This window comes from Cololabis saira, chromosome 15, assembly GCF_033807715.1.
Source record: "Cololabis saira isolate AMF1-May2022 chromosome 15, fColSai1.1, whole genome shotgun sequence".
NCBI lineage: Eukaryota > Metazoa > Chordata > Actinopteri > Beloniformes > Belonidae > Cololabis > Cololabis saira.
The window spans coordinates 11,852,468-11,871,649 of NC_084601.1; the positions used below are offsets into that span (position 1 = coordinate 11,852,468).

At 42.6% G+C, this 19,182-nt stretch overlaps 1 protein-coding gene across 4 annotated transcripts in view; it reads left to right on the top strand.

Annotated features, from left to right (window-relative positions):
* runx1t1 (RUNX1 partner transcriptional co-repressor 1) overlaps positions 1-19,182 on the top strand; it is a 60,196-nt gene that overhangs the window by 26,311 nt on the left and 14,703 nt on the right. For all 4 annotated transcript variants that reach the window (XM_061742500.1, XM_061742503.1, XM_061742502.1 and 1 more), the window contains exons 2-4: positions 9,941-10,078; positions 12,262-12,503; positions 16,254-16,343. In XM_061742500.1, the coding sequence (XP_061598484.1) occupies positions 9,941-10,078; positions 12,262-12,503; positions 16,254-16,343 (470 nt within the window). The remainder of the gene's footprint in view (positions 1-9,940; positions 10,079-12,261; positions 12,504-16,253; positions 16,344-19,182) is intronic.

Genomic DNA, 19,182 nt, shown 5'->3' on the forward strand with positions numbered 1-19,182 from the left:
GTCTGTTGAAAATTGATTTTACTGCTGCGGACGGGGATGTGAGTCTTCTGGCAGGGACTCGCAGAGATACAAATTGGGCTCAACGGAGCTCGGGGTAACACAACAGCACAGGACCCACGCTGACACGTTCACATGTGACGGTGAGTGTCAGTGCAGCGTATGTTGGAACAACACTTAACAGCAGAGCTTACGCATAACTGAGCAACCCAAATGTTAAATTTACTACCCCAAAGGGCTACGACTGCGTCAAGCCTACGCATGGCAGCGTCGTGGCAGCGTCTCATCAGCAGCGGGATGCTCGTTGAGTGTTTTGTGTGAGCCCTCTGCTGGCGTCGGTCTTGACAACCAGTTGGTCTCACTCTGCTCCGTGTCAGCGTGGCGTCGGAAATGAACTAAACAGTACGCAGACGGCCAAATGTGAGGCAGATATCGGCTCTAAATCCTTCTGCTTCCCCTCCCAAAAGCTGCATTTATGGCATTGACTGTGTCTTGTTGATGAGTGAGTGAACAGTGCTCGTGACAGAGCTTCTGTATATAAGTCAGTATTAAGTTGTGCCTGGCCGTGTTCCACTCTGTCTCAGTCTTTCCTCCTTTCACCTCTGTTTCTCTTTACCTTTACATCCCCCTTAACCTTTTTTTTGCCTCTCAGCCTCTCTTTTTTTATTTCTTTACAAGACCCCATAGTTCACTTTTGCCTGGCAACAAGATGAGGCAAGAGTGTGCTTGATTTGAGAGGATGGATAATGGCTACTGTGAATCATTTTTATTGTTACTTTAACACTTGCTTCCTCTCTTGGTGCAACAGAGACTTGATTTCAGCAGATGGGTAAAACAGACATCACCATAAATCTGTTTTCCAACATTTTTTTTTATTTTGGCTTTTTCTAACAACGGCGGCTTCAAATGTTTGACACCATATATGTTTTATTGTCCGGCGTGTGCGTGGGTGTTTGTGTCTGTTTGGTTCACACATTGGTTGTGTTTGTGTGCTTGTGAGACTGAACAGATGGCGTTCAGACCTTTGTGTTCGATTGAGAAATCTCCTTATGCCGCGTGGAGAGAACGTGCAGATATGGCTGGAGATGCGGCGGGCTTTGAGCGCCGGTGCGGGGCAGATCTGTTTACAGTCTTTCAAAAGTTTTTAAATAGCGTACTCGATGTGTAGACGCGCTCTCCGTGTCTGTTTTATTCAGACAAAATAATGAAGAAATGAAATCAAGACGAAGGCAAACCAGTCTTGATTCTGACTCTCTGTAGGATTGGAATAGTGCATTATGGATTAAAAGTTTGTAGCATGGTCAATAGGGCTGGGGATCGATTTAAATATCAAAAATCGATTCGATTCCAATTTTTAAGATTCAGAATTGATTATCACACTTTGATTCGATCCAATTCGATCCGATATTGATTTGGGTTACTGTTAATAAAACTTTTTTTTCAGCTGTTGCATGAATTATATGACTGTCTAGTTATGCAACATATGAATACTAATATTATATTGAGATTCAACAGCAAGTATTGGCAGCTAATGATGCTGTAAGGACCAATCAGCTCCCAGAATGCTGATAGAACTGCTTTCAGAAACATCGTGTGGGTCAGAATTATCAAACAGATCCAGGGAGGAAACAGAGGACGAAAGAAATCGCTTTTATTTTTTCCCCATTTATGAGAATTTGGTTTTTAACATTTATGCAAATGTAACCCCAAGACAGTATATAAAGCAAAGAAATATAGACAATTTATGCAATTTTAACTGAAAACTTTAATGTTTTCATACCTTTAAACATATTTAAAGGCAAAAACATGGTACCAGTTATTCTCGTGTCCAACAAAATATTCCTTTTTTGGGCATAAACAAAAAAGTACCAAAAGTTGTAATGTAATGATGAAAAAAAACTATTTTTTTTCTTTTTTTCTTTTTTTTTAAATCGATCTTTAGACATATGAAAAATGTTTAGGAATTAATATGAAAATCGATTTAAAATCGGAGAATCGATCTTTTCAACACAGGCCTAATGGTCAAGGCGAAAGAGCAACCTCAACGTCACATTATCAGGCCACAGTGCAACATGGACATTGCATGATGATGCCTGGCTTGCTTCTTTTTTACCTCCAGTGCCCATTTTACTCTGCAGTTGTTTGCACATCCATTGCAACCAGTACTTTTGACAATCAAATCCTCCATCACCCACATTATGTAATCATTTCACCCAGTTTAGGGTCACAAAGTGGGCTTGGAGCTTATTCCAGCTGGAGGGAAGCAAAGTATCTCCCAAACATGCTTGTTTTTTTAATGTGGGAGTAGGGCTGGGCGATTTTGGACAAAAATAAAATCCTGATTTTTTTCTCTGAAAACCCGATTTTCGATTTCAATTTTTTTGGTAAAACTACAAAAGACAATGGAATGAATTGTTTCAAATATTTTATCTTTATTTTTAAAGAAAAATAGCAAACAAATGTCCCTATTGGGAATGAAGTGCAATTGAAAGATACTGTAAATCCTCGAGTTTAGTAAAGTGACAACATTTACAATTTTCTTGACCAAACAAAGATGACTAGACAAGTTCTGTCTGTAATGCAGCCAGCTGCAGAAAAGGAAAATCGATTTTCCGATTTTCCGATTTTCCTTTTTTTAACATCGTCTTGATTAATAAATCCGATTTAGATTTAAAATCGATTAATCGCACAGCCCTATGTGGGAGGAAGCAGCGGAGAAAACTCATAAAAGGCAGGATTCACACTAAAGGAACTTTGGGTTGGGGGAACCTCATTATCTAAAGATATAAAACCTGTAAGGTCATGGAGCTGTCATTTGTTGTGCTTAAAAAGTAACAAAGTTTAGTAATCATACGTGTGACCTGAGTTAACGTTAAAGGGACGATGTGTGATCACAGTTCGTCTTTACGTATGAAAGTGATGAGTGCATGCTCTAAAAGGAGGAAGAAAGAAAAGAAAAAGAGGGGAGGAGCTAGAAGGAGAAGGTGAGAAGGAGAACGAGGAAGGACAGGAGTTAAGGCTTTTTCTCCTGCATCTTGTGTCTGCTGGGGAGGGAAATAAATAGGATGGATGCCAATTAGATGCGTGTTTTGAGCCCATGAGAAACTTGTTTTGTTTTGATAGCATTGTGCATCTTTATAGCTGTGTGTTTGTGTGTGCGTTTATGTTTTTGTGCGCCTGCGGTAGGGCGTTGCATGCATACATCTTCTTGACAAGCGGGTGGAGCTTGATGGGACATGCTCTGCATTCTGCTCCATCTGGCTGAGGGTGTATGTGTGTGTGCGCGTTACTCCTTTTGCATACAAATCCATTGCTCATCTCTCTCCGTGTACTTGGCCTGAATCTCAATAACTCCACCTCTCCCTGAGCTCTTTAACACACCTGGCCTTTCATTCCCTTCACTGTTCCCTCTCTTGTGTGTGTTCCCTTGTTGCCTCCCTCTCCACATCTGCAAGCGCTGCACGGGGCAGTCACCGCGAGTCACTATCACTCCATCTCAGTATCGCTTCATCTGTTCCATTACCTGCTCCCTCTATCCTCGCAATATAATGTGCTGCGTTGGTATAACATAGCCCGAGGCTCAATTCTGCGCAGACACCGGCATGCTGTGGACGTTAGTGCTCAATTTACAGGCTCCCTGCAGCTTTGGTGCCTGACGGTTTTCACTTCATCACCCTCATATCGACACACGCACAGACAATATCACGTACGTCTAGATTATACGGTTGCCATGGTGCAACTGGGTCACTTTATATAAATTTTTTCCCCAGTTAACGCCATAATGATAGCATCAGGTGTCTTAATAATGTAATTCTGCACTCAGTGGGGCACCAGGGTATTGTGATTGTTTATAACACAGCTCAAAAGTTCTCAGAGCGTGATTGAAATCCGCAGTCATCTCTTGAAGAAGGGGATTTGCCCGTGTGAGGTAGTCTCCATGCACACAGAGACAATACTAGATGAATAAGGGTGTAATGGAGCTTGTTTGACTCTATCTTCTTGTTACAGACTTTGAAGTCACTGTAGCCTCTGCAAATAATTTAAAATATCAAGGTTAGGCAATGTTGTCCGCATGTCTTCCGGCGATTTGAATACAAAATGACCTGCTGGCTTTCTGTGTGATGATGAAACGTATAGCATTGTATTTTTCCTTGAGTTGGGGGTTAGCGAAGTCCTCTCTACGCAACACAGTGATCTGCTTCTCAGGGACCGCGCTCCTCCTCGATATCGCTCATTGCAGCAACCTTGTTTTAGGCAAGTGATGTAACTTGTGCGTAACCTTAGAAAAGGCATGTATCCCGAGTCAGCGGGGGGATAAAATCTCCTTTCTTTGAGCTCGTCTGAAAGAGAGTACGAGCGAGGAGGGAGAGGGGGAAAAGAAGGAGAGAGTGAAGAAGAAAAAAAGAAAGACGGAGAGGTTCTGCAAACAGTGGGATCACGTAATCATGGACGATGCAAACGGGTGATGTAAGCGTGAGGACATAGTTGTGAGCGGCAGGTAGTTGTCCAGGATTCAGCCTCTTTCCTCGGGCTGACAGGAGAAGTTATAGTTATAGAAAGTGAAGATATCGGAGGCAGATTGACATTATTCAAACTCTGAATAAAAAAAAAAGTCAAAATATGTTATGTTTCATGAGTAGTAGACAGTGATAATTAGATACTGTATGGACCTAAAGGCTGACAGGCAATGTTCCAGACATTATGTAGACAAAGCAAACATTAGCTCATTTCTCTTGGGACCCCATGATTCAATCGGGTCTCACATTAATCACCTTTGAAGCGTGCAGTTTGATTGCCGGGTAACAATGTTCAACAAGGTAGCGCAACAAACGTCATACTCTCATGGGTTTCAGTTTCATCCGAAGAAACCTTTTCTGCAAATATTTCCACTGGAGCTCCTTTATGATGCTATAGATTACAAAAAAGAAAGCGCGAGACATTAATCACTGTCATCCAGGAGCATCATGAACAGATTTGGCACCTCTGCTCGACGTAGGAGCGTAAGTGAATCAACAGACGTTGGAGTGACTCTTCTGTTCCCTCATATTTAATTCCTGTCTCTTCCACAACCGCTCCCATCCCCTCCAGTCCATTAACCGCTGGACAACAGCGCTTCTGAGAAACCATAATGCGAGCTGCATAAAAAAAAAAGAAAGAAACAATCATCCCCTTTCCATCACGGCCTCAAACATCAATACATGTCCAGTACAGGAGTACCATTGACTTGTGATGTACGCACGCCGGACAGTAACAGGGCTAATAAACAAACGCTAAATGAGCATTCGGCCATTAACTTCTAACAGATGCATTAAACCGCAGGAGATGGCCTACATTTCAGGATTGTTTAAGAGTGGATTTTGAACAGAATTAAGCTTGAAAAAGGGAACAAGCAGCAGCAGTGGTTGGTTAGCACAAGGCTATCTGTGTTATTCTGCTCTCAGTCTAATCATAAGCAGAAACAATGCAGCCTATAAGTCACACGTATGTGGTTTGTTTCTTATCAGCATCCATAATCCTGATTCAGGTGATATTCCCAGATAACGAGTTTATAGCTAACTGTAACATTTCTTGCTGCTGCATGGTCTGCAGTTTCATGTGAAGTTCAGAAATGTAAAATGTTTGTCAGAAGGAGAACAGTTTCATAATATAACGCTCCATTTGTCGCATTATTAAGCATAAAAGTACCAGAAGATGCATTCTTTTGATTGGGGACAACTAGATCAGTGTCTAATTTTTACTGTGGTGATCCAAGTCGACCCATTTCCCCATGTAGTCACTAAGATTAAAGTAATTATACCATGATGTGGATTCGGATATTATACCCTTCGATCTCGCCATCGTAGATTGTGTAAACTGGACCAGAAATTACCACGCAATTAGAAAAGGCAATACACAGGACCATGGAAAGCGTGAGCTCAAAGATCCGTTGAAACAGAATAAGCAGAACCATATGTGAAATGGTGGCTTTTTACTCCATTTAAGTTGAGTTTGTTAAGTGTGGACATTGTAAGTTCTTTGTGTTTGACTGGAAAATGATGAATTACCTTGGGTCCTGTCACCCGGCCATCTTCTGTAATGACTTGGTGTTTTTGCAGATCATATTGTAGGCAGGCACACAGGATATGATAGCTGGCAGCCAGAGGTAAGACTATATGTTTCCACCAGCTATTCTGTGGATGTCCTGAGTTTATAAAATAAATAGTCCGGATTTTTTTTTTCCTTTTTCCTTTTTTCATGGTGGTGAAATTAGAGTGGTAAACCTTTCAAGGCCTGGCCAGGTTGCTTGGATTGAGAGAACAGTTTTGTGTCTGTGGTCGCATGAGGACCGGGTGAAGGAAGGAAGGAAGAGGAGGTTTGGATAGTGGACTATTTTCACCAACTCCATTCTCTGCTTTCCAAATCCACTGATCTTTTGCTCTCTCCATCCTTGCTTCTCTTTGCAGTTCATTCCTTTCCAATTCTTCTTTGTTGGGGCTAAAAGTGAGCATACACCTACTGCACCATCTATAACTGGTTGTAGGGCTGGGCGATATATCGAGATTTTAATATATATCGATATATTTTCTAACACGATATGGTACGAGACAATATTGTTGATATCGATTTAAAAAAAAAAAATGATGATTTTGATATAACTTATTTTGTGACAAATTGACTTGAATGTTTTATTTGAGATTTGCAAAAATGTTTTGTTATTTGCTACTATCAACCTCAGTTGAAAAGTCTGCCTGTTACTGTCTACATTGTATTAATTGCACAGTGTATTTTAATGTAATTGTTATGCAGGAAAGGGATATTTGTTTTATACATTTTGATATTGTGCAGACCTCTGTTAATAAAGGTACCTGTGTGACATTTGGCACGAGGCTTTGTATTAAAACTGACTGTTTTTTTAAGGGTTTGCCTCAGAAAAAAATGAAGCTAACAGAGATGCTATGCTATAATGCTTTGGGGGAAACCCCAATTATGGCACGGAAAAAAATATCGATATATATCGAGTATCGCCATTCAGCTAGAAAATATAGATATGACTTTTGGTCCATATCGCCCAGCCCTAACTGGTTGATGGGGTAATTGAATAACGCATGGCCATGTGCCTGTTCAACTACAGGACCTCAGGCTCTGGTTTTTGATTGTCACCCACTCTTCCATAGATGCCAGTGTGGTTTTAGACGAGGCAGGATTTCTTTTCTCTGTTTTTTTGGGGGCAGTTTTATGAAAAGTCTCAGAGAGTTATTTAACTTGTAGTTTTTCATTCAGTTTATTCACCACAAGACAAAGCCAAGCATCCAGGAGCTCTCAGGCTACCAGCGTCAATCAATAGGTTTGTTCCAGCTGTCCATGTGTGATGGGACTCAGAAACAGCTCGTAGTTCTTTGCAGGCCCCTGCTTATTGTCAGCACAGTCCAGTAACAACAGTAAGCCTTTAAAGTCCGGGGAGGCCAATCCTTACTTTTCCTGTGCATGTTGCAGATTATAACCCGAAGTATAGTTTGCTAGGATTTATATCTTGTATAAATTGTTTCACAACTTTGCGCACATGGTTACATCATCATTCTCTTTCCAAATGGTCAGCATGTGCTGCAGGAATCAATAAAACTCTCCTAAACGTTTAATCCGAGCTATGAAACATTATCTAGAATATTAGGGACATCTCCAGCTTTCACTGTCCTGCCTGTAAAAGTCACCGCAAAAGTTTAGCGAGGCTAAAACTCTTAGTCACAGGTCACCTCTGCTGCTGCAGAAAGCCAGAGAGCTCAGGCAGAGCCAAGAAGCTTACGCCATTATCTGCCTCAACTCGTGCACTATGGCACTATGGATCCCGACAATCAAAGACTAAAACACATGCACTCTGTGCATTACACACTTGACTTTACACAGTATATCGGCATCAGCATGCATAGTCACCAGACGTGAAATGCACACACAAACAGACACACACACACTCAAGGGTCCTGGGAAAGGTGCACAGCAAGACCCACCCTGTCTGAGGAGCTTTTATCTTCAGCACTGATTACAGAGAGCCCGTGCCTTAACCATGCATGTGTCTTGCACATGCATCCAGTCCATGATTACAGCAGAGTTCCGGGTGTCACGGATTTGACTTTTTGTTTCGCTTGCAGCTCCTCCCTTCCCTCCTCTCTCTGCTTTGTCTTTTCTCTCTCCACCCTTCTTTCCCCGTGCTCTTTTTTCATGGATAATCTCCTTCTCACACACTGCCACAGAGATGTTATTTGATAACAGTCTGTTGACTCAGTGATAGGCTTGTTGCCGCTTTTTGCCGAGAGAAGTTATGTATCTCCGCCTGCACAATGAGGGCTCTGTCCTTGTGCCACTGCAGGGCTCTGATAATGTCTTGTTGTTGTTCCCATATATTCCATATGGTTGGTTATCTGCAGAGCACCAAACAACTGAATTAGGTGAGACTAGGCATATCATCAGAGAAAATGCATTGCTTGTGATAAAACATTTTATCTTGATAATGTCTTCCTGCCGAGCACATGTTCATAAAGTACCCAGGGATGGAAGCATTAGGGTGTCAGATCGAGTGTATTAGTTTGAGTGTAATGAGCGCTACAATCATTAGTTGGGGGAGGGGGGCTATGTGGCCATTGTGGGTGGGACAGATGGCGGTGGAACGAGACCCAGACTCGCTGAGCTCTCAGGTGAATCCCTAATTTCTCCATCTCATTGCTTGTTTGATAGCGAGAGCATGAGCATCAATGTCAGTAAGGCACAACACCAACCATGTGACAGTTCTGATTACCTGTTCAGCCCACAGGTTGGGCAGTATGAGCAAAAGAATTATGCTGTCATATTCACATAGATTATATCGATATTCTCCTTGTACATTTACTGGTATAATAATGATTATGGAACAATAACCAGCTTCAGTAATTCTCCTCTTCTACCATATTTGCTTAAATAACAAACAATGTTCCTGTTCCAATGTTTCTGTTATCAGACGATGAGTCAGAAATACTAAAATAACTCTGCCTGAAATCAAAAATACACATTAAGCTGCAGTCCTTGATTTTACACTTGCAGTACCATCTACTAAAATCACCTGTGATCAAATGTTTTGGTTATACTTACTAGTAAAATGACTGTGAGCGTGTTGGTTCACATGTGCAGCACACAGCCAGGCTGCAGCTCTTACCTGGTTAGGCAGGGGTTAGGGACAAATATTAAATACTCACACATGACAGGCCGCTGTCCGGCAGGGCTGGGCGATATATCGAGATTTTAATATATATCGATATATTTTAAAACGCGATATGGTACGAGACAATATCGTTTATATCAATTTTTTTTTTTTTTTTTTTTTTTTATGATTTTGATATAGCTTATTTTGTGACAAATTGACTTGAATGTTTTATTTGAGATTTGCTCAAATGTTTTGTTATTTGCACAACTGTCAACCTCAGTGGAAAAGTCTGCCTGTTACTGTCTACATTGTATTAATTGCACAGTGTATTTTAATTTAATTGTTATGCAGGAAAGGGATATTTGTTTTATTTTATTCAAGAAGCATTTTTATTCTATATATGCAGGCAGTTTATTTTTATTTCATTTGTTTCATACATTTTGATATTGTGCAGACCTCTGTTAATAAAGGAACCTGTGTGACATTTGGCACGAGGCTTTGTATTAAAACTGACTGTTTTTTTAAGGGTTTGCCTCAGAAAAAATGAAGCTAACAGAGAAGCTATGCTATAATGCTTTGGGGGAAACCCCAATTATGGCACAGAAAAAATATCGATATATATCGAGTATCGCCATTCAGCTAGAAAATATCGAGATATGACTTTTGGTCCATATCGCCCAGCCCTACTGTCCGGCACTCGTCACAGTGTTTGTCATCAAATTAAACCTACAATCTTTAGTGGCACAGATGAAGAGCGACTTTTCCTGAACTCTTGTTTTCTTTGTCTTTCATCAGATCGCACTGGGAAGCGCTCCACAATGCCCGACTCACCTGCGGACGTCAAGACACAGTCCAGGTTAACCCCCCCTACCATGCCACCCCCACCCAGTATGCAGGGAGCACCCCGCAACAGCTCCTACACGCCCACCACATGTGAGTAAGCTCCAGTCGTTAGCTGCCAGAGGTTTAGACCAAGATTGTTTATTTCCTATTTTCCTGTTAACCTTGAGTTCCAAGTTTCTAATGTTGGTGGAGAATTTTGCACGGTGGCATTTTCCTCGTCAGCCTTTGTGTTGTGATGCAAAGAGTCAATTTCCAGTCAAAATACTTCACAGCTCTTGGCTCAGACAGTATATCAGCATGAGAGGAAGACTTCTATTATTGAAAGAAGTATATGTGCTGACGATGCGCTAGACCTTGTTAAGCTGATCTTATCAAAGCTGAAATCAATCACAACATGGGCGGGGGGGGGAGGCACCAGCAACACAATGCCCTAGCAAGTCTCACTGAGCATTTCCGAATCACAAAAAAACTCCCCGTACAACTTCATCAACCCCCACGCTTGCAAACTGTTGGCACTTTGCCACGACGCATACACGGCTCGCGATGAGCAAATTACACCCTAGCGTTCGCTCAGAAGTGCACACTTAACCACTTCCATTGAAGAGCACTAGAATCACGAAATCGGAGGCCCCGTCGCTCAGAACGCTTCGCACACTCAAGCCGGTCTCAGAGAGCGCTGCTACAGAGGCATCATCTTGTTCTTTCTCAGCCGTATACTTCGTCTTTCCTCTTTTCTTCATCTCGGGTACTTACTTTCTCCCCTTTCCTTTGTATGTCTGTCTCTTTCTCCCGAAAACGCCTGCACTCCGCAATTAACGTCGGGGCTTCCGTGCAGTGAGAGAGGAAAGGCCCGGCTCTCTCATTACGCATGCCAAAGGTTTTAACAAAGCAGCGTTGCTTTGATTTCCATCCAACGTAATTGTTACCAGATGCAGTTTGAGTATCTCGTCTCTCTTTACAGTGGCGGCTTTGGACGGCGGCCAGAGGGGGAGTGTGTGGATCGCTAGTCGAAACCTAATCTCATTAGAGAAAGAGCTTTATGCCGCCTTGTATCTCTTTGTATGCCAACTCCCCCAACACACACATAGACATACACAGCTCCCACGCTCTAGCGCGACGGGGGGTCCCACTGTCCCCGCTTGTTTAGGCTGAAGAGGAGACGGAGGTGGAAGGAGGCAACATGTCTCCAAACATAAAAATGTGTTTTATGGGAGAGGATGCCGCGAGGGATCAAACGAGGCGCAACAATTGGGAACAAATGTGGAGGATTGTGCATGTTTCCAGTGAAATGTGCATCGTTCTGAATCAGGCGTGAAGTCTCCATGAAACCAGCCTCTGTTGTTTTGTTAGTCAGCATCTGCACAAGGCACTTTTTCTGGGATTTTAGATTATGTTTGACAAATTATACACTGGGAGTGAATGTTTGGCATCTTTTGCAATAATGTACCTCCACCTTTCAGAAATATCTCCATTTAGAGCTGGGGATCGATTCAAATGTCAAGAATCGATTCGATTCCGATTCTTAAGATTCAGAATCGATTATCAAGATTTGAATAGATCCGATTCTATTCCGATATTGATTTGGGTTAGTGTTAATAAAACTGTTTTTTGAGCTGTTGCATGAATTATATGACTGTAGTTATGCAAAATATTACTACGAGTATTATATTGAGATTAAACAGCAAGTATTGGCAGCTAATGATGCTGTAAGGACCAATCACCTCCCAGAATGCTGATAGAACTGCTTTCAGAAACATCATGTGGGTCAGAATTACCAAACAGATCCAGGGCAGCAAACAGAGACGGATGAAATCGGTTTGATTTTTTCCCACATTCCGTTTTGATTTGTTCCATTTTCGGTCTATTTTGGTTTTTAATTTTTGAGCATTTGGTTTTCAGCATTTTTTGCAAATGTAACCCCAAGACAGTATATAAAGTAATGAAATATAGACAATTTATGCAATTATAACCTAACACTTTAATGTTTTCATACCTTTAAACATATTAAAAGGCAAAAACATGGCACCAGTTATTCTCGTGTCCAACAAAACATTCCTTTTTTCAGGATAAAGAAAAAAATAACCAAAAGTTGTAATGTAACAATGAAAAAAAAAAAAAACATAAATACATTTTTTTAAAAAATTTAAAAAAAAATCGATCTTTAGACATATGAATCGATTTTTAGGAATTAATATGAGAATCGGTTTAGAATTGGGAAATCGATTTTTTCAACACAGGCCTATCTCCATTATCTCTGTCCTTGTCTCACACAGTAACCAATGGCAGTACCCACTCTCCGACAGCCCTCAACGGCGCTCCGTCTCCTCCCAACGGCTACAGCAACGGTCCCAGCTCCTCCTCATCGTCCTCGCTGGCCAACCAGCAGCTGCCGCCGGCCTGCGGCGCCCGGCAGCTCAGCAAGCTAAAGCGTTTCCTCACGACGCTCCAGCAGTTCGGGAATGACATCTCACCTGAAATTGGCGAGCGAGTCCGCACATTAGTGCTGGGGCTGGTGGTGAGTAGCTACCATGTCTGGGCTGCAGGGGGGGGGGGCTCCGGGTTTACTGGGAGGATACTGGCAGGATATTTGAGGATATCTCATAGATTTGATAAGCATGCTGGAAGGATCAGGTGGGAGTCAGCACCATCACCAAAACTAACACTGAAATAACTCGAAAGTACTTTTCTCTAGTTGAAAGTGATTAGGTTATTTCTGTAGTTTTTTTGTTCACCTCATTATTTGTATAAACTATGTAACTTCGCTCCAAAACTAAAATTCTTGCAAATGCTAGATTATCTTACTGTAAATGAAAGATAACAGAAAAAATTACAAAAATCAAAATCAGGTCTGCTCATCAAAACTAGCTCTTATCAATCATGTCATCACCCATCAGATTTATTGCATCAGTGTCAATAAAACTTAAAAGTGCTTCAAGCTGGTTCTACCTCCAGCAGATTAAAAAAAAAAAAAAAGGGAAAAAAGTGTGCTGCTGACACAAATTTTGGTACTTTTTACATGTTTTAATTTGCCTAAAGCTTGCACAAAGTAATATGTTGAAAAAAGGCAGCGTGGGTATTGGGTTGGCCATAACTCCTCTTTTGTGATATTCACAGTTCGGATCACAGTGAAGTTATGTTAAAGCATCTGGTGAGTTTGGGTTGAAAAAAACTGGAGCTGGAAGTTGTTATCCCTCGGTTACTCTGAAGATCTGTGCTTGTTTTCAGAGAACCGTAGAAAAACTGATCTCACTTAGAAAGTGGAGGAGAGCAGCAAAACAAACAGTCCGGTTCCCATTCTCTCGCTCTAATCTTCACTGAAGTGCACTTTGGTTTGAGTAACTCTTAAACTGGCTCCAGATTGAAAAAACAAAAAAGAAGAGGGGCCACGCGCTCCCCCGACAAGCTGCCACATCATCTCCGTTTGGGAATCAGGGAATCACAGCGAGGTAGAGACTGCCGGTGCAACGCAGCCAATCTGACTTAGTTCCTGTTGTGGCTTTGCCGTGCAGAGGTTTATCACAACATCTCCAAGCAGTGACGTCATTAAATCCACCGAGAGACGCAGCAGATTATTTGCAATCTCTGCATCCCACAGAGACGTCATTTACATTTATATGTGAGCAAACATACCCGTACACGCCTTGGGAATCGTACTGACTGTACACGCAGTCTCGCTCAGGTGATACACAAAGAAAAACAGCACAACCTGTGCGCGTTAGGGCTGCAACTAACGACTATTTTAGTAGTCGGCTAGTCACCGACTATTGAAACGATTAGTCAACTAATCGGATAATTCGTAATTTTTTTTAAATTTAGTATGAGGTTGCTTTAATTATGTGGCAAATGATAATAAACACAAGAAAGATGGCACTAGAGCCCTGATATAGCGGGACTGTTTTCTTCATCCTGCTCCCGCTGAATTTCTGACCATTACCGCCTGCAACGTGTGTTACACTCCCGCCCCTCCCGCAAAACTCATGAATTCATGCCCGCACGGCGCACAATAAAAGAGATGCATTGTTTTAGTGTCTTCTCCCGTCCCGCAAGAGAAATGTACAGACAAATCTATCTGATTTCATGTTAACATGATCATTGTGGAGTTTGATGGATAATTGACAGTTCATAGGCACCTGACTGAAAGTTAGATGCAAATTCATCATTGTCATGTTCCCACAAGCCTTTTTTCGCTTTTCGCGCTGCATCAATTGTTGAGGTTATATAAACGAGTAGGTTGTGAGTGGCTCAAATTATACTAATAAATGACATAAAATAAACAAAGTTAAGAATTAAACGAATTAATTTAATAAATGAATCGCTTGGCCATTACATTGCTGTGGAGGGAGAGAATGTTGCTGACCGACTGCGGTCCCAATCCTGAGTCTCCCGCGACAATTGTCGACAATGGAATTCATTGTCGACAATTTTGATTATCGATTTTTGTTGACAACGTCGACGAATCGTTACAGCCCTAGTGCGCGTGATAACATCAGTGACAAGAACAGAAGACGGATTAAACTCATATTAACAAAGATGCCAAACAACCTCAACCAAAGTGAAGTTCTGCCCGGTAAAACTGGAACACCTTGGACTTTGCATGTAAACTAATATAGAGTGTAATCCTCACCAAGAACATTGCACACCCAAAGTTATTTCAGACTTGAATTACAGCTCTAAAGCCGTTTGTTCACCAGAGAAGTCCACATTTTTGGTGGATAATTGAACCCTGCAAACGTGAAGCTGCATTGGTCCAGCAGAGGTTTGATGAGGCAGATGTGCTCGGCAGCGTAGGTGACGCAGTTGGATCAAGGCTGCCTTCAAAGTGTGTTTGTGTAAGAAAAATGTTTTTAAAAAAAGTGAAAATCTGAAGATTTAGCACACATCTCTGTGATCAGAGAAAAATTTGAGCTTAATGAGCAGGGGGATACAGAAATAATGATGGAGTGTTGTGGAGAGAGGAGGCGGAGGAGACGGAGGGAGGATTTTCTTTTAATTAGCCACACAGAGCATAACCTGCTTTTGGCTTCACTATGTTTATTTTTCTCACCGTCTGCATGCGCACATGCCTCTCCTGTGTCCTTTTGGCACGCGCACCTCCCCGCCATGTCTCTGGGCCTCTCCCCGTCTTGCCGCATCCCCGTCCCTCCTCCTGCCTCATTGAAAAGAGTGACACTGTTAATTAGCTAGTTGTGTGCAGAGGAGAGGGAGAGGGGGAGGAGGGGAGGAGGGAGGGGAGGAGGGGAGGGGGCTCGGGAGGTTTCACTAGCTGTCAAGAACAGCCCCGACGCAATCTGGGCGAACAGATGTAAGACTGAATGTAACAAAATTCAGGTCTGGGAAATAACGCTCAGACTGCGGGGAGGAAAAAAATAATATTGGCTGCTTTTTTTTATCTTCTCCATCTCACTTGATTTTTTTTTCTCTCTTCTTGTTTTTTTATCGGTTATTTTTGCTCCACCATGTGCTCCCTCTTCCTCCCTCGTTTTCATCCTTCTGTGCCTCATGTTGAAAATTAAAAACAGCGTCACCGCTAACTCAGAAAATGAGGACGAGGGGGAAAGCAGATTCTTTTTTTTTTTTTTGGTCGATGTCACAACAATGTGATGAAAAGCAGGGTGCATGCGGACATATACGCATTACTGAGAGCATTTCATATCCAAATAAAGGCTACAGAAACTAGGAAAGGCTTCCAAGAAGGAAATAAATAACATCCCCTGTAACATAAGTGAAGCCTGTATTTGAGGAAAAACAACAACAAAACTTCCAGAGATGCATTGATTTGAAGTGTGGACAGGAAAGCAATGCCTGAATTAAACTGCGATGGTTGTCACAGATTTCTTCCAGGTATAAAAACAGAAGATTTGACACTCATGTAACCAAGATTGTGTTTTCAAAACAATGCCAGTCCTCTGCTCTTCGTGATACCTCAGCACGACAGACCGGTGATGACACGATCAAAGTGCGGGGATTTTTGTGGACTAATTGAGAAGTCACTCTTGACCTAAAGTTAATTGACTCTTTGTTGCGTATTTTTCTTTGATGACGAGACTCCCGCATGTGTGTTTGTTTTGTTGATTGAAGGAAATCTGCATCTTTGTTTTTTGCGAGAGTCTTTTCACAGCGGCCAGCCCCATATGCTTCCCATTACAAGAGCCAAAACAGTCACTCCGGGCCAGGATACAGCTCAGCTTCCAATAAGTAATGCTATCACTTAATGCCTTCCACATGGATTCATGTGTTTTATGTCTGTCGCTCTTTTCTCCCGCAGAATTCCACATTAACCATCGAGGAATTCCACTCCAAACTCCAAGAAGCCACCAACTTCCCCCTGCGACCTTTTGTCATACCCTTTCTAAAGGTAAATATTCTGATGTGCAATTACCGCAAATGGCTGGCCGGCCTCCTCCACCGATCGGCCAATCTGGGAGGCATTTAGCCAGCCCAGATCCAGATGTCCACGTTGATGTTCTCCCAGTTTTTGTAGTCTTCGCTCTATTATTTCAGTATCAAGGCCAGTATCACTGTCATGGTTTTGCTTATGAGCTTGTTTGCTTCTTCACCCCTCAAATATTCAGCAGGTATATCCCATTTTTAAGCCTTTAATGCTGTAAGTTACTGGAGGTGGGGCCGGGGCGAGGCCCTCGCCTCAGCCCACACGTCCCCGTCGCCTAGTTTCAGTCCAAACATTGTGAATCCCGTCTCTGCTCCGAGCTGCCAGATGGAAATGGAGAACGATGGCGTTTTCTTGCCTTCGTATCAACAAGTGGAGCGATGGTCATTTGTGTCAGATAGCTGTAGGTGAGGCTGGCGGCAGTTCTGTGATTTGTTTTGGTCGTCAGAGGTGATGAATGGGGCCGGGGTTTATACTGAGGGATGTACTGTGGAGTCACAGTCCAGGTCGTGTTGTGGGGTCTAGGGGAAGCTGAGATCCATATCTGCATGGTGAAGACGGACAGAGTGCAGGGACGGGTGTAACATTTAACACAGAGCTCGTTTGTTTCTGTTCCCCAACGTCTGCAAACGTACCCCCGGTCCTCTTCTGTATTTGCTCATCCGCACGGATGCTATTCTGGCCGTCTGGTGGCCTCCCGGTAGGAATGGGCGATATTTTACCGTTCACGATATACCGTCAAAAAAATTCCCCACGGTAAGAATTTGTCATCTCGTGGTAAAAAACGATAAATTCCCGTTGATGACGTTTTTGTATGAAGCTGATTTATGGTTCTGCATTAAATCCACGCACAACGTACGTGAAGGAAGGAAGGAAGGAAGGAAGGAAGGAAGGAAGGAAGGAAGGAAGGAAGGAAGGAAGGAAGGAAGGAAGGAAGGAAGGAAGGAAGGAAGGAAGGAAGGAAGGAAGGAAGGAAGGAAATGAGCCAGGAAGGAAGGAAATGAGCCAGAAAGAAAGAAAGAAAGAAAGAAAGAAAGAAAGAAAGAAAGAAAGAAAGAAAGAAAGAAAGAAAGAAAGAAAGAAAGAAAGAAAGAAAGAAAGAAAGAAAGAAAGGCGGAGCCATTACAGTTTTGCAGTACAGGTGGACTCATTTAATTGGTTTTTATCAATTTATCAATTCAATTTAATTGGTGTAGTTTAGTAGCATTTAGTATTATTTTAGAGCAGTGACTTTCTGAAATTCAGAATCCAATTTAAAATGTTATTACTTGCATATAAAGCCTAAAACGGCTTAGCTCCGCATTTTTTACAAGACCTGATAGTGCCTTATGTTCCTGGCAGAGCTCTCCGCTCTCAGAGTGCAGGTTTACTCGTAGTTCCTAGAGTATCCAAATATAGATTTGGAAGGCGGGCGTTCTGCTATCAGGCACCACTACTATGGCGTGACTGAATGTGGTGATAGATTTATAGTTAAAAAGTATTTTTTTTATCGTCATTTTTATTGTTATCGGGAAAAATGCCAGAAATTATCATGATGCATTTTTTAGTCCACACCGCCCATCCCTACCTCCCGGTGACAGGGTGGTGAACGTTATCACCGCACAACGCCACTGCACTTTACAATGCCCGTACATTGTAAAGTGCATGTTTGCCGAAGTGCCAGTGTGTGAATTGGGACTCGCAGGCCTTTACGTTAACCTCCGACAGCAGTCGTGGTAACGACCAGCAGGAGCAGGTCCCTGCCAGAGCTGCCGTTACCTTCTCCTATAGCTTCAAACAAAAACAAAAACTCACAGTCCTCCCTCTTCCCGTTCCCACTACTGCCACTTATCTTAAGTTTTCCTCATCTCTTTTTCTTGCCGTTCTCCTTCTCAGTCTTTCCCCCGTCTCCGTGTCTTTCTTTGTGTCGTTTCCCCGCTGCTCTCCCCGCTTACGTCCACCCTCCAGCTCCCTTTTCCTCTCCTCGCCAGATGGTTAGTGTATCACCGGGATGGCGGCGGAATCAAAAATGAAACTGCTTCTCTTTTTTTTCTTTCCTCCCTCTATCGCTCCCTCCCCGCCGCTCTCTCCCCAGTCTAATTTTAGTGTCGTCCCACTGCGGGGCCCTTAATGCCAGCTACCATATGGTAGCGGAGAGCGGTTGGAGGTGTGTGGACGCTTTTATAGGTGCATCGAAGCATAGCTGCAACAATGCACGTCAGGGCTCAGGGTTTTTCATTACGTTAATGTTATACTGAGTCCCCCCCCCCATCCCATCCCCCCTTCTCCCCACAACCCCCATCTCAAGCCCACTCGACTCATTTTCCTTTTTCTTAAAGCTGAACCACAAATTGGTTGGGAGTCTTTACTGGAAGGAGGCAATCATAAACCACACAATGCGTTTGACATGATGTAGTTGCTGGACCCCCACCACCCCGCACCCCCATCCCTTTTTTCTTGTCCTGTGTCATGCGTAAGTGAGAGCTGCACGAGACACAAGAGTAAACACACGGGAGGCTGAGAGTGAGTCCCGATTAGAAATAATGAAACCAGGACAACAAAGTTGCACATTTCCTGCAGCGGTTAATCAGACTGCAGCAGAAAGACGCAGCGCCGCGTCTCCTCCAACTGCCATTCTTGGATTTTATATGATTTGACAAATTGTCCAAATCTATATTTAAAATATACATCATCTTTACTTTTGGCGGTGAAACTACTTTTCTCCTTGTGCCTGTGCAGATGTTGGTTATCTCCACAGAAACAAATCAACACAGCTCATCACATGATCGATGGTTCAGCCTCTTCATGGCTCTGCATTTCTTGACTC